At 39.5% G+C, this 15,849-nt stretch overlaps 1 protein-coding gene across 1 annotated transcript; it reads right to left on the bottom strand.

Moving 5' to 3' along the window:
- Positions 1–4,518: 4,518 nt before the first annotated feature.
- On the bottom strand, positions 4,519–9,410 carry mak16 (MAK16 homolog (S. cerevisiae)). The gene is made up of 10 exons (XM_023263355.3): positions 9,248–9,410; positions 8,669–8,718; positions 7,259–7,368; positions 6,781–6,845; positions 6,541–6,692; positions 6,334–6,388; positions 5,750–5,824; positions 5,575–5,676; positions 5,433–5,498; positions 4,519–5,136 (listed from the first exon to the last, which is right to left on the bottom strand). The coding sequence occupies exons 1-10, from the start codon at positions 9,260–9,262 to the stop codon at positions 4,924–4,926; spliced, it is 903 nt and encodes a 300-aa protein (XP_023119123.1). The 5' UTR covers positions 9,263–9,410; the 3' UTR covers positions 4,519–4,923.
- Between the last annotated feature and the right edge of the window lie 6,439 nt (positions 9,411–15,849).

Below are 15,849 nucleotides of genomic sequence, written 5' to 3'. Positions count from 1 at the left end.
AGAGGACAGTGTTCCTGTACTTCCTGTCTTTACCTGTAGAGGACAGTGTTCCTGTAGTTCCTGTCTTTGCCTGTAGAGGACAGTGTTCCTGTAGTTTTATGTCTTTACATGTAGAGGACAGTGTTCCTGTACTTCCTGTCTTTACCTTTAGAGGACAGTGTTCCTGAAGTTTTTATGTCTTTGCCTGTAGAGGACAGTGTTCGTGTACTTCCTGTCTTTACCTGTAGAGGACAGTGTTCCTGTACTTCCTGTCTTTACCTGTAGAGGACAGTGTTCCTGTAGTTCCTGTCTTTGCCTGTAGAGGACAGTGTTCCTGTACTTCCTGTCTTTACCTGTAGAGGACAGTGTTCCTGTAGTTCCTGTCTTTGCCTGTAGAGGACAGTGTTCCTGTACTTCTTGTCTTTGCCTGTAGAGGACAGTGTTCCTGTACTTCCTGTCCTTGCCCGTAGAGGACAGATTTCCTGTAGTTTTGTCTTTACCTGTAGAGGACAGTGTTCCTGTACATCCTGTCTTTGCCTGTAGAGGACAGTGTTCCTGTACTTCCTGTCCTTGCCTGTAGAGGACAGAGTTCCTGTAGTTTTTATGTCTTTACCTGTAGAGGACAGTGTTCCTGCAGTTTTATATCTTTGCCTGTAGAGGACATTGTTCCTGCAGTTTTATGTCTTTACCTGTAGAGGACAGAGTTCCTGTAGTTTTATGTCTTTACCTGTAGAGGACAGTGTTCCTGCAGTTTTCTGTCTTTACCTGTAGAGGACAGTCTTCCTGCAGTTTTATGTCTTTACCTGTAGAGGACAGTGGTCCTCTAAGTCTTATGTCTTTACCTGTAGAGGACTGAGTTCCTGTAGTTTTATGTCTTTACCTGTAGAGGACAGTGTTCCTGTAGTTTTTATGTCTTTACCTGTAGAGGACAGAGTACCTGTACTTCCTGTCTTTACCTGTAGAGGACAGTGCTCCTGTAGTTTTATGTCTTTATCTGTAGAGGACAGTGTTCCTACAGTTTTATGTCTTTACCTGTAGAGGACAGAGTTCCTGTAGTTTTATGTCTTCACCTGTAGAGGACAGTGTTCCTGTACTTCCTGTCTTTACCTGTAGAGGACAGTGTTCCTGTAGTTCCTGTCTTTGCCTGTAGAGGACAGTGTTCCTGTAGTTTTATGTCTTTACCTGTAGAGGACAGTGTTCCTGTACTTCCTGTCTTTGCCTTTAGAGGACAATGTTCCTGAAGTTTTTATGTCTTTGCCTGTAGAGGACAGTGTTCCTGTACTTCCTGTCTTTACCTGTAGAGGACAGTGTTCCTGTACTTCCTGTCTTTACCTGTAGAGGACAGTGTTCCTGTAGTTCCTGTCTTAGCCTGTAGAGGACAGTGTTCCTGTAGTTTTATGTCTTTGCCTGTAGAGGACATTGTTCCTGTAGTTTTATGTCTTTACCTGTAGAGGACAGTGTTCCTGTACTTCCTGTCTTTACCTGTAGAGGACAGTGTTCCTGTAGTTCCTGTCTTTGCCTGTAGAGGACAGTGTTCCTGTAGTTTTATGTCTTTACCTGTAGAGGACAGTGTTCCTGTACTTCCTGTCTTTACCTGTAGAGGACAGTGTTCCTGTACTTCTTGTCTTTGCCTGTAGAGGACAGTGTTCCTGTACTTCCTGTCCTTGCCCGTAGAGGACAGATTTCCTGTAGTTTTGTCTTTACCTGTAGAGGACAGTGTTCCTGTACTTCCTGTCTTTGCCTGTAGAGGACAGTGTTCCTGTACTTCCTGTCCTTGCCTGTAGAGGACAGAGTTCCTGTAGTTTTTATGTCTTTACCTGTAGAGGACAGTGTTCCTGCAGTTTTATATCTTTGCCTGTAGAGGACATTGTTCCTGCAGTTTTATGTCTTTACCTGTAGAGGACAGTGGTCCTCTAAGTCTTATGTCTTTACCTGTAGAGGACAGAGTTCCTGTAGTTTTATGTCTTTACCTGTAGAGGACAGTGTTCCTGCACTTTTATGTCTTTACCTGTAGAGGACAGTCTTCCTGCAGTTTTATGTCTTTACCTGTAGAGGACAGTGGTCATCTAAGTCTTATGTCTTTACCTGTAGAGGACAGAGTTCCTGTAGTTTTATGTCTTTACCTGTAGAGGACAGTGTTCCTGTAGTTTTTATGTCTTTACCTGTAGAGGACAGAGTACCTGTACTTCCTGTCCTTGCCTGTAGAGGACAGAGTTCCTGTAGTTTTATGTCTTTATCTGTAGAGGACAGTGTTCCTACAGTTTTATGTCTTTACCTGTAGAGGACAGAGTACCTGTACTTCCTGTCCTTGCCTGTAGAGGACAGAGTTCCTGTAGTTTTATGTCTTTATCTGTAGAGGACAGTGTTCCTACAGTTTTATGTCTTTACCTGTAGAGGACAGAGTTCCTGTACTTCCTGTCTTTGCCTGTAGAGGACAGTGTTCCCGTAGTTCCTGTCCTTGCCTGTAGAAGACAGAGTTCCTGTAGTTTTTATGTCTTTACCTGTAGAGGACAGTGTTCCTGTAGTTTTTATGTCTTTGCCTGTAGAGGACAGTGTTCCTGTACTTCCTGTCCTTAACTGTAGAAGACAGAGTTCCTGTAGTTTTATGTCTTAATCTGTAGAGGACAGTGTTCCTGTAGTTTTTATGTCTTTACCTGTAGAGGACAGTGTGCCTGTAGTTTTATGTCTTTACCTGTAGAGGACAGTGTGCCTGTAGTTTTATGTCTTTACCTGTAGAGGACAGTTTTTCTGTAGTTTTTATGTCTTTGCCTGTAGAGGACAGTGTTCCTGTAGTTTTATGTCTTCACCTGTAGAGGACAGTGTTCCTGTAGTTTTATGTCTTTGCCTGTAGAGGACAGTGTTCCTGTAGTTTTATGTCTTTACCTGTAGAGGACAGTGTTCCTGTAGTTTTATGTCTTTGCCCGTAGAGGACAGAGTTCCTGTACTTTTATGTCTTTACCTGTAGAGGACAGTGTTCCTGTACGTCCTGTCTTTACCTGTGGAGGACAGTGTTCCTGTAGGTTTATGTCTTTGCATGTAGAGGACAGTGTTCCTGTGCTTCCTGTCTTTAACTGTAGAGGACAGTGCTCCTGTACTTCCTGTCTTTGCCTGTAGAGGACAGTGTTCCTGTACTTCCTGTCCTTGCCTGTAGAGGACAGAGTTCCTGTAGTTTTATGTCTTTATCTGTAGAGGACAGTGTTCCTACAGTTTTATGTCTTTACCTGTAGAGGACAGAGTTCCTGTACTTCCTGTCTTTGCCTGTAGAGGACAGTGTTCCTGTAGTTCCTGTCCTTGCCTGTAGAAGACAGAGTTCCTGTAGTTTTTATGTCTTTACCTGTAGAGGACAGTGTTCCTGTAGTTTTTATGTCTTTACCTGTAGAGGACAGTTTTCCTGTAGTTTTATGTCTTTGCCTGTAGAGGACAGAGTTCCTGTAGTTTTTATGTCTTTGCCTGTAGAGGACAGTGTTCCTGTAGTTTTATGTCTTTACCTGTAGAGGACAGTGTTCCTGCAGTTTTATGTCTTTACCTGTAGAGGACAGTGTTCCTGCAGTTTTATGTCTTTACCTGTAGAGGACAGTGGTCCTCTAAGTCTTATGTCTTTACCTGTAGAGGACAGAGTTCCTGTAGTTTTATGTCTTTACCTGTAGAGGACAGTGTTCCTGTAGTTTTTATGTCTTTACCTGTAGAGGACAGAGTACCTGTACTTCCTGTCTTTACCTGTAGAGGACAGAGTTCCTGTAGTTTTTATGTCTTTGCCTGTAGAGGACAGTGTTCCTGTAGTTTTTACGTCTTTACCTGTAGAGGACAGTGTTCCTGTAGTTTTATGTCTTTGCCTGTAGAGGACAGAGTTCCTGTAGTTTTTATGTCTTTGCCTGTAGAGGACAGTGTTCCTGTAGTTTTATGTCTTTGCCTGTAGAGGACATTGTTCCTGCAGTTTTATGTCTTTACCTGTAGAGGACAGTGGTCCTCTAAGTCTTATGTCTTTACCTGTAGAGGACAGAGTTCCTGTAGTTTTATGTCTTTACCTGTAGAAGACAGTGTTCCCGCAGTTTTATGTCTTTACCTGTAGAGGACAGTGTTCCTGCAGTTTTATGTCTTTACCTGTAGAGGAAAGTTGTCCTCTAAGTCTTATGTCTTTACCTGTAGAGGACAGAGTTCCTGTAGTTTTATGTCTTTACCTGTAGAGGACAGTGTTCCTGCAGTTTTATGTCTTTACCTGTAGAGGACAGTGTTCCTGTAGTTTTATGTCTTTACCTGTAGAGGACAGTGTTCCTGCAGTTTTATGTCTTGACCTGAAGAGGACAGTGGTCCTCTAAGTCTTTTGTCTTTACCTGTAGAAGACAGAGTTCCTGTAGTTTTATGTCTTTACCTGTAAAGGACAGTGTTCCTGTAGTTTTTATGTCTTTGCCTGTAGAGGACAGTGTTTGTGTTTCTGCAGTTTTACTTCAGGTAATGATGTGAATAATTTCTCACCATTGGTTATAAAAGTTAAATTGACCATTTAACGAAAATCTGACTGAAGAGAAACTTCTAACAAAGTTGATTTTTATTTTTTACCTTTATTTCGAACATACAAACATTTAGAGTTCAGAAATATTGAACGTGTTCATCAACAACTTTGTGTTGACGGTCCGACCAGAAGCTGCTTCCAGGTGAGTTCAACCATGACGTCTGTTTGGAGGATATTCTTCTTTTAAGGGAGTAAATGTTTGTTTTCTGCTGGAAAACATTTCAGATTCTACGACGCTGTGATCGACTCTTTAAACTATTATTGAATTATTGGAAAGCAGCAGGATAATCGATGACGGTGATCAGAGACGTCCATATGAGTGAAACCAGCTCATGAAATAATAAAATAGTTTATTGGACCGACCCCCAGCCCATTGCTGTGGTAACGGAGGGGGCGTGTCCTCATCAGTCCCAGCTTTGATTGACAGCTGCAGGTCACGACGTGGCTCGGCTCTTAGCCACTGGCTCCGTCTCGTACTCGATCTCCACATACGCTCGCTTCTTCCTCGCCGCCGAGCCATTGGCCGGAGACTTTCCTTTGGACCCGGAGGCCTTCGTCTGCACCTCCATCTCCTCCTCTTCCTCCTCCTCTTCCTCATCGGTCTCCTCCTCCTCCTCGTCGCTGCTCGTCTTCAGCTTGTTCATGTCCTGAGAGGAAACATGGAGGACGTTAGCTAGCAACAAGTTAATCTAAGATCCAACCAATCAGCTGGAAGAGGTTTGATTCAGTTTGTCTACTTTGTCGTTTGGTTTCTCGATTTTGCCATTTTTGGGCTCGTGTATTTTTTTTGTCTCGTTTTGTTGTTTGTCTTGTTTTTTTGTCGCCATTGGAACTTTTTTGTCAAACTTATAGACTCACAGTAACGTCTGAGTCGATACTTCAGATGCTAACATCTAAACCTGAAGAACAAATCATTAAAGTGTCTGGACGTTGGTTTTCGTACCTCGAAGTCGCTCAGGTCACTTTCCTCCACTTCTTCTTCTGCTACGAACTCCCTCTGCCCCACATCCTGCACACAGAGCGGCTTTTCAGAATAAAGCGTCTTCCTGCTCGTACATTTGAACACCGTTAGCTTCCTTCCTCACCTCGTCGTCCTCCTCTTCCTCCTCCTCGGACTCAGACTCCTGGTCCTGCTGCTCCAGAGCTCTGTCAAAGGCGTGGACCGGGAAGTTGTAGATGTCTCCGTACTGAAAACACAACGACACATGAAACAACCCCAACAGGAAGTACGGCTGAAGCTGGAGCCGCTGCTGGTCGTACCGTTCCCTGTTTGAGACGCTCCAGGAGCTCCTTCTCGATGGCGTTGTCCAGCTGGGCGGCGATCAGAGCTTTCTCCTGCAGAAGAAGAAGGAACCAGTCAGATCTCACATTAACGGGCTAGAAATGCTAAAACTCCAGTTTCCTGAGCCAATAATCAATAATATCAATCAACAACCAGCTACACAATCACCCCATTTTTACAGCAATAAATGTCTCGGTTCCATCAACCTCTGAGGAACTGTTCTACTGTCCTACTGGAGGCACTGACCTCCACATTAGGCTTTGTCATGGTGCCCGTTGCTTGCTAAACTCCCACAAGGCTCTCTGCTTTAACCTCCTCTGGTTTCTACAGTATTAAACAGGAAGAGGCTCCACCTGGTGGAACAACCAGGAACTGCAGCTGATCGACATTTTCTGACATCATGACCTTCTTCTTTTTCTGCCCCTTATCAATTAATACATTTTTAATCAGTATAGTTTTTCAAAAAAAAGCAAAAATGAAGTGTTATTGTTTTTAAAGTGAGGAGTTTGGGTGGTCATGTGACCGATCACATGACCAGAGGTAGTTTTTCAGGTAAACTCACCTCTTTCCTCTTCTCTCTGCTCTCCACCTTTCTGCTGAGAGGAACCAGCTTCCTCCTGAAACAAATAGCAGAATAAGATGAAGGCTGGCGGACGGATGCAGTTTGTTCTAGACTGATGAGTAAACGTCATATTAACGCAGTATATTTTAGTCTAACGCAGTATATTTGACATGAATGCAGTACATTTTCCAGTACTGCAGTACTTACTGTCTCTTCAGCACCAGTTTCCTCATACGGATCAGGTACTGGGTGATTTTGGTGAATCTCTGTTTACATTTGTGTCGGATGAATCGAGGCCAGTAGATGAGGTTCTCATCGATCTGTTCCAGAGCTTTCTCATAATTCTTACTGAGCTTCACCTGAAATGAGAAACATAAAACATAAATACGACGCCTGAAGGTTTGTATGACTTAAAACAGAAATGGTGAGTTGTGGCTTGAAGCTCACCTTCTCCCACATCTTAGCAGGAAACGCTGCTCTCTCAATCACCTTCATGTAGAGAAAACACTGACCTGCAGCGCAAACACACCAAGGTTAGCTAGAGGTTAGTTACACGTTAGCTAGAGGTTAGTTAAAGGTTAGAGGTTAGTTACACGTTAGCTAGAGGTTAGCTAGAGGTTAGCCAGAGGTTAGAGGTTAGCTAGAGGTTATTTAGAGGTTAGCTAGAGGTTAGTTACATGTTAGCTAGAGGTTAGGTAGAGGTTAGTTAAAGGTTAGAGGTTAGCTAGAGGTTAGTTAGAGGTTAGCTAGAGGTTATTTAGAGGTTAGCTAGAGGTTAGTTACATGTTAGGTAGAGGTTAGGTAGAGGTTAGTTAAAGGTTAGAGGTCCGTTAGAGGTTAGCTAGAGGTTAGCCAGAGGTTAGAGGTTAGCTAGAGGTTAGCTAGAGGTTATTTAGAGGTTAGCTAGAGGTTGAGGAAGCGTTACCTTTCTCCTCCCTGATGGTGGCGTACTGACTGTTGGCCAGAGGGCAGGAGGAGCGGTTACACAAACCAGTGATGTTGAACTCATTCCGACAGAAGTTCTGACTCTTGGTCCTGAACAGAGAAGGAAAGAAAGGTTTTATTAGGAAATCTGCAGCTGATCAGTGGAGAAAAGTTTCAGTCTAATGTTTGGAAAAGTGTCTCCAGTATGATTCATCCACCAGAAAATGTTCCAAAAACTGTAGGATCCAAGAGGAGTTACTCAGATTGAGTTCAGAAATGTTTTAAAACTCTAACATCCATGAAATGTGGAGAAAACAGACAGAAGAAGAAGTTTCTATTAGATCAGAACGATTGAATGGATCCAGCAAAAGACATATTTTTAGTTATTGGTCCATGAACTGGAAAAAAGTGAAAAATTTACAGTTTTAGTTGGTATTGTGTCTCCGTAAAGTTCCTGTAAGTGTATATCTATGGATGGATCCATATTTCTACTAAAATACAGTCTTGGTCGACATTTCACCAAAGACAACTTGAATCCTGTATGAAATTAATTGAAATATTTCCAAAATGGCTCAAAAGTGGTCCAAAATACATTAAAGATGAACCAAAATGACTTTAAAATTGTTCAAAATGACTCAAAGGTGTCAAAAACATGTCCTAAAAGACTCAAAATTAGTATAAAATAAGATTAAAATGGTCTAAAATGACTTAAAATGCTCTAAAATGACAGTAATGGGTGATTATGGGTCCTTGAAAATGGAAAAAATGAAATAATCTCCAATCCACTCCGGTCTAGTGTCTCCATAAAGTTCCTGTCAGTGTTTATCTATGGATGGATCCAGATTTCTACTCAAATACAGTCTTTGGTTGACATTTTACCAAAAATGACTTGAGTTTTGTCCAAAATATCTCAAAATTTGTCCAAAATTACCTGAAATTTAATCATCATAAGATAAAGATGGTTTAAAATGACTAAAATTTGTCCAAGATGACAATATTAAATAATTATTGGGCCTAGAAAATAGGAAAAAAGTGAACATTTTCAATCGAGGGTGGTATTGTAGGTCCAGAAGGTTCCAGAAAAAGCCCAAAAATGACTTGAAATGATCAAAAATTGCTTAAAATGACTCAAAATATGCCCAAACTTACTCCAAATGTGGTATTGTGTCTCCTGGAGACAGAAAACAGTCGACCGAGTGTAAAAACGGCTGAAATTCTAAAATGATTCCTGTCATAAACTCATTAATAAAAGCTGAATGTCGGCACCGTTTCAGTTTAAACCCGCTGTGATGGATTACGGAGGTAAAACAGCGTCTGAATGTTTCAGGATTTTACTGCAGATTTAATCAGTGATGTAGAAACAGAATCACACTTTAAAATAAACCCGAAGAGCAGCTTCAGTTCGACTTACTTTACTTTGAAGGAGCAGAACTGTTTGTTCCCGATGATGTCCCAGATCACCTGCAGGAAACACATTTAAAACGCTTCAGACATCCACTGAGGAACTTCTGGTTTACAGCTAGAGTCACATTTTACACGTTAACTTCTTCACCTCAGTTAAACACAAACACAGGGAATTAATCTGTAGAATATCAACATTTAACACAATAATAAACAAGCCGAATTTAAAGTCCCCCCAGGCCTCTGACGATCTGTGTTTGACTCCTGTTTTAATTCTTGTGTATGTTTGTAGAAAAGCCTCATCATTTTTAAAAAGCAGATTTTTACAATAGAGTTTGGTTTAACAGAAAAACAGGATCCGTTAGCTTAACATCAAACGTCTCACGTTGTTTGAACATTAAATTTCTACACGGATCTCATTTCTAACCTTAAATATACTTCAGCGGGTAGTTTGGTTACTATGATATATAGATAACTAGCGAAAAACAACCAGACTTTAACTTTATTTCAGCAGTAGCCGGTCAGCTAACGTTAGCACGGAGACTTGGCACAGCATGCTAGCAGCTTCCGGTGAATTTCTGAAACTTACGTCGTCGTGTTGCATCTTTAAATCCTCTCAGAGCTTCACCGAAGATTTCGCAGTTTGTTCCGACTGAATTTAATAATTTATTTTGACGTTTTGAAGCAGTTTTTTCTGACGTTGGAGCCACATGGACGATCAGGGAGCCGCCATCTTTGTTTGGACGGAAGTCTCGCTCTGAGAACTCAGGAGTCGACACGAGGAAGTATCGCGATACTTGTAAGAGAACGGAAGTTTTTATGGATTATTATTTTAATAATAATAATAATAATAATAATAATAATAATAATAATAATAATAATAATAATAATAATAATAATAATAATAATAAAAAAATATATATATATTATTATTATTGCTGTTGTTGATAATCAGTACTACTAATAATAATTAGTTTATTTTTATTAATTGTTTTTAAAAATGTGTTTTTTAAAAATTTATTTACTTAATGATTTATTTATGAATAGTGACACATCTCAATCAATCAGTCGAAATCTACAAGTGAAATGTAATTCGAAGACTTTTCCACATCTGTTTTCTTTAAATTCACTTTTGTTTATTCCTCTCTTTCTTGTTATTTAGTTTACAGTTTACATTTTGCACTTAATTAATGTATTATTATTATTATTATTATTATTATTATTATTATTATTATTATTATTATTATTATTATTATTATTATTATTATTATTATTTTAGAGACTATTCCTTGTCATCCACTTAGGTCCGTGTAGTTATCTGGTAGTTGGATTTTCCGTTCTGAAACGGGTATTGAAAATCAAAAAACGAATGGCAATTTGGTCTTTGTTTTAAAATACAAAAATTAAAATTGAAGTACAATGCGTTTTTCCTCTTCATGATCAAAAAGGGATATACGAAATTTTAAAAATGCTTTGATTTTCATTTTATATTTAGAATAACAAAAAAAGTAAAATCAGTAAGAGACAGAAACGAAAAAAGGTCATTTTTTTTCGTTTTCTGAGACAGGAAGTGGTCATCAGCAAGTGTGGAGCTAAAGGACAACAAGATTCTCAGAGGGCGGAGCCAGAGAGCAGTGATTGATCAGACAGCTCGCTAGCGTATCTAGTCTGCTGTATGCATCTATGGTCAGCACGTCTGTTAGCATCTCTGGCTGCTGTTGACCTTGTTTTTGGAGTAAAACACGGTAAGAAGATAAATAGTTCTAACCAGTAGCGTTGTCTTGTTGTACGTTAAGTCTGCGACTTGTGAAGAGTTGTGTTTTGTTGTGTTTCAGCAGTTGGTTCGGACGCGTTAGCTAGCTAAGCGGCTAAGTTAGCTAGCTAAGCGGCTAAGTTAGCTAGCGGGCTAATTAACACAGGTGGCTAATTTACCGCTGAACACCTGTGTTAGTTGCTGCAGCAGCTGTCCTCATTATTAGAAGGAACTTCTCAACCTGTATTTCTCTGCTGTGTATTTTAGCTTTTTAAAAAAGTTATTTTACTTTAAGGTTCACTGAAACCCGTTCAGCTGCAAGGAAGTTTAACATTCAGCTGGTTTGAATTAAACCAAGCTTAACTTAACATTGCACAACATTACCTCTGAATCTCCATAATTTCATTAAATTCCTTTTCTCTTCCACTGCTCAAGTTCAATCCAGTATATAAAGTGACATTAATAGTGAATAAACTAACAACCAGCCATTGTATTTATTTATTACTGCATGTATTTGTAGTAAAACATGAGATGAAACATCCTACTTTTGGATCTAGAACTGCACAAGCCGTTCATTTTCAGTCACCTGATGAGTTAAACTCCCCTTTTTATGTGAGGTTGAAGCAGAAAGTCTGACTTAACAAAGAAAGTTGTTTATAATTTGCGATACCTGTTATCTCTGACTGAGGTTTTAGTTTTTGTTGAGCCGATTTACACGTAGAAACTTTGTTCAGGAAGATTTCTCAGTAGTTCAGAGGACAGGCTGCTTTTTACACAACCTTGTAAGAGAATGTCTGTCAATGCTTTCTGCAGAATTTAGAAACACAACACTTCCTAAACAGATATTTTGAGGCTGTGAGGTTGAACGTTTGAGAGTATATCAGTGTGTTTGTTTGTGGTCTTTCTGTTTCTAGGTGGAAGCTGAATTAGTGAGGATGACTCCTGCTCCTGTCATCTCTAAGCTCCTCACACATCTTTACCTGCACATGAGGAAAATCACTCCTGTAGAATGCAGGTATGTTTGTCATTATTATAAAAAGATGTTGCCTGGTGACCTGTCAGAAACCCATCATACAGAGTCAGCTAAAATAATGTTTACACACATCAGGAAAAGAAAAACTTGCACAAATATTTCAATACCAAATTTATTCAGACATCATGAGATTAATAAAAGTTATCTTTGGCCTCTACAATTACAAGAGGTGCTCAAAGTGGAGGCCACTGGCTTCCAGACATTTCTGTTGTGTTGTAGACGTCACTTGTTGATGCTCCATTCATGAGGGTAGCGCCATCTGTTGGGAAAACATCGTACAACAGGACACAGAGTTATCGTGATCTGATCCAACTTAGAAAGAGGAATCTATAGGCGTTCGATAGAGTGGAGTGGGCATATCTGTTTCGGACACTGCATGGGTTTGGTTTGGGCTCCTCATTCATAAATTGGGTCAAGTTGTTGTATCATAGCCCCCGGGCCTCAGTCTTAACAAATGGAAGGAGGTCTACACCTTTTCCCGTCTTTAGAGGTACAAGGCAGGGCTGTCCCCTAAGCCCATTAATCTTTGCGCTAGCACTGGAACCTTTAGCAATCGCTATTAGAGATAACATTAATATAAAGGGTATAAAAGCTGGGCAGGTGGAACATAAACTGTTGCTGTATGCAGATGATATTTTGTTGGTGTCTACAAATCCTGAAGTAGCTGTACCACACATGCTATCGGTGATCGGCTCCTTCGCTACTATTTCAGGATACAAAGTCAATTGGGGCAAGTCAGAAGCAATGCCATTGTCTAAGGGGTGTACGCCAGAAGTCAGGCAGGGCTGGCAGTTTAGGTGGCTTCCCTCTGGCTTGACATTTTTAGGTATTTATTTGACTCCAGGCCTAAAGGATATAATGGAGGAAAACCTTCTCCCCCTCATACTGAAAATTGAGAGTAAACTTCAAAATTGGGATAAGCTGAGACTTTCTCTACTGGGTAAAATAAATATTTTGAAAATGATAGTGGTCCCACAAATTAATTATATTATTTATATGTTACCCCTGAATTTTCCACTTCCTGTACTGAAAAAGTTCAATAAAATAGTAGAAACATTCCTATGGTCAGGTAAAAGGCCATCCCTTAATAGAACTAAATTGTACGCTGCCAAAGAGGATGGAGGCCTTGCAATGCCCAGAGTAGATTGGTATCACTATGCTTTTTCGCTTAATCAGCTATCTAAAATATATTGTGCAGATGGTCAAACCCCGGCTTGGGTATCAATTGAGAGGGAACTTACAGAACCGTTTTCCATTCACGCCTTCATAACTCAGACAGAGGGAGAAATCCCATTTAATAGTCCATTATTGAGGTTTGCAAGAGAAACCTGGAGGACTTCACACCAAATTGTAGGGTCAAAGCCCCTTTTCACTCGAAAATCATCACTCTGGAATAATAAATTGTTGAAGGTGGGCAGAAAAGCCTTATTCTGGCGGACGTGGACTGAGGCAGGGATTATATACATTGAGGATGTCTTGGAGGGAGATATATTTATCTCCTTTGAACAGATGATGACTAAATACCATATACCTAAAACAGATTTCTGGAAGTACCTCCAATTGAGAAGCTGTTTGTTATCCATGCAAAAGAGGACACCTCTAATAAAGCAAACATTAGTACAGGAAATGATACAGGCCAATCAGCTGACCAAAAAAACAGCATCAGCATTTTATAGCTTAATGAGACAATCTCACCCACCAGGACTTTCAGGTCTCAAGAAGGTTTGGGAGGAAGATTTGGGAGGAGAAATATCTGAGGAGATGTGGAAGGATATTACAGGGTCATGGTATAAGATATCAAGGGAAATACAGACCAGATTAATTATATACAGAATCATTCATAGATGTTATTGGACCCCATGTAAGATGGCCAAACTGAAACTGCGGGACTCAGATTTATGTTGGAGATGCCACAGGAGTAAAGGCACACTCTTACACATGCTTTATGATTGTCACCTGACCCACAATTTATGGAAGACTATAATAACTAATAAGACTTTGTTGATTTGTCAACAAAGTACTCGGTACAAAGTTTGTGCAGAACCCTGCACTTTGTCCATTAGGAAAAGGTGTGAGAGAGGAGGGCCTCACAGTTCAACAGACCCTGTGGTGTAGGCTGGCTCTCTCCACAGGGTGACACTGGAAAACTGATAATATAGTATCCTTTAGTGAATGGATGGGGGAAATGACTAAAATAGCAAATTTTGAACAGTCTATCTTTAAAATTAATAATAAACTAAATATATTTCAAAAGATATGGGGCTCCTTTATGGTTGAAGTAGTACATGGGAAGGAATAAGCTGAATGGATGGTAATGTGTGCTTTTCTCATGATTTGTATTTTGTATCTTGTATCTCTTGTGACTGGACTTCTATCTTGGCAACACAAAGTATGAGTACAGTGATATATGACACCTGTGCTGATGTCTTATTGCCTTAGCCTATGCCTGTTTCTATCGTTCTTTTGGAAAGATGAGTTATTTAATTGTTTACCCTGTGTAACACGAGAGACTTAATTCTGTCTTATCTTGGTTCTGTTTACTTTTATAATTTTTCCTTTTTTGTTTGTTTGTTTTTTTTGTTTGTTTTTGTTTTTTGTTTTATTTGTTTCATTTATTTATTTTTTTTCTTAATTTATTCATTTGTGATTATTGTTACTATTATTGTTATTATTGGTGTTATGTTTTCGTTTAACTCTGTTATAAAAGTTGAAAACTAATAAAAAAGTGAATTACAAAAAAAAGAAAGAGGAATCTATATGTATAGAAGTATTTATACAAATGAAATATTTATTAAAGTTTTTCTTTTCCTGATGTGTGTACATTATTTTGGCTGATTCTGACTCTGTGAACTTAATGAGAACAAAACTGTCATTTAATTGTTGCTCTGAAAGCTTCTTTAGTGAAAACCAGCTGGTGTTCTGCTTTGAAACAAACTGCTGTTGAGGTCTGTGTTTTTAGGTTTAACCCCACAGTTTCTGCATGAACTGATAGTTTTTTTTTTTCCTGATCAATGTGGACGTTATAATTGATGTTAACATTTACTGATCATATAATCAGCATGACAATATAACAGTAGAACATTCTGACCACCTGACTAATACTGTGTTGGTCCCTTTATGCTGCTAAAACTCCTCTGACCCAGTGGTTCATCAGAACCTCTGGGGATGTCCTGTGGATCCTGTGGATCCTGTGGGTTGCAGGGTGGGTCCTACCTAGACCAGGCTGATCCTGGACCATCCCACAGATGCTCACACAGATACATGTCAAACATCCACATGAACGTCAAGGTTTCCCAGCAGAACGTTGCATTAGAACAAGATGATGGATGTTGTTCTCTTCAGCTGTCAGTGGTCAGAATGTTGTGGCTGATCGGTGGATCTGTCTGCCTTTACTCTGACATCCAGAGTTATACAAAAGTGTTCTATGTGTGCAGTGCAGAAGAGAGTTACTTTATTGGATGCAGTTTTAGTGGTTCCATCAGAGAAAATCATATCCATATACAGATTTTTATTAATTCCAGGGCTGGTTCAGTAAAGATTATAATAATAACTACATCAGATAATTCTTTGTCGCAGCTGGAATTTTGCGGACTGAGAGATGGTTGAGAAGGTTTCAGTTCTTGTTTTAGCAAAATATGTTAGAAGATCTTTATTGTCATTGTACATGAAATTATCTGAAAACCAGCAAAGTGCATCAGTCTGAGGTATCTAAAAATAAATAAGTAAAGAAAAATGCTTCTAAAGCCAATAATAAACAGAATATTTTGAGGAAATTTTCTAAAAAGGAAAGAAAAGCTCCATTCTCACTCCTCTCAGGATAAACTATCATTAAAATTGGCTTTAAATTTAGCTTCAACACGAGATAAAAACATTTACTTTCATTACTGATGTAGTCAAGTTTTAATAAAGTTCATGCTACTTTTATAAAATGATGAAAGTGAATAAATTGTATTTGTGTGATCTGTGTTTGATTTCTGTCTTTTCTCCTGTCATCCAGATGTTCAGAGGGAGATGATGCCACATCTGGTCCAGCTGATGGAAGGTCTTGAAGTTCTCTGACTGGCCTCGACTGAAGATGGTCGTCTCACTGGATTTAAGGTTCAGATGCTCAGTAACAAACTCCACCAATGAGCCAACAGGGAAGCTTTAGGTTTATTAAATGTTGCTATGAAGGTTTCGCTGTTTTTCTTTGTGGATGCAATGTGCTCCAACTGAAACTTGAATTAGAACTTAGAAGTAAATCCTTCCATCTGAAAGGATTTAGTTGCATTAATAACCTCATAACATTCTAATTTTTATTCCAGTCTTGGTTGGAAATAGAATCTCTGTATTGATTCAGGTAAAAACTGAACTTCACAGCATGTTGGAGCAAAACAACCAGATGAAAACTGTGATGGTGTTGGAT

Source organism: Amphiprion ocellaris, chromosome 6 (genome assembly GCF_022539595.1).
Source record: "Amphiprion ocellaris isolate individual 3 ecotype Okinawa chromosome 6, ASM2253959v1, whole genome shotgun sequence".
Classification (NCBI taxonomy): Eukaryota; Metazoa; Chordata; class Actinopteri; family Pomacentridae; genus Amphiprion; species Amphiprion ocellaris.
Note: the sequence above shows the minus strand (reverse complement) of the source record. Positions and strands in the feature narration are given on the sequence as shown.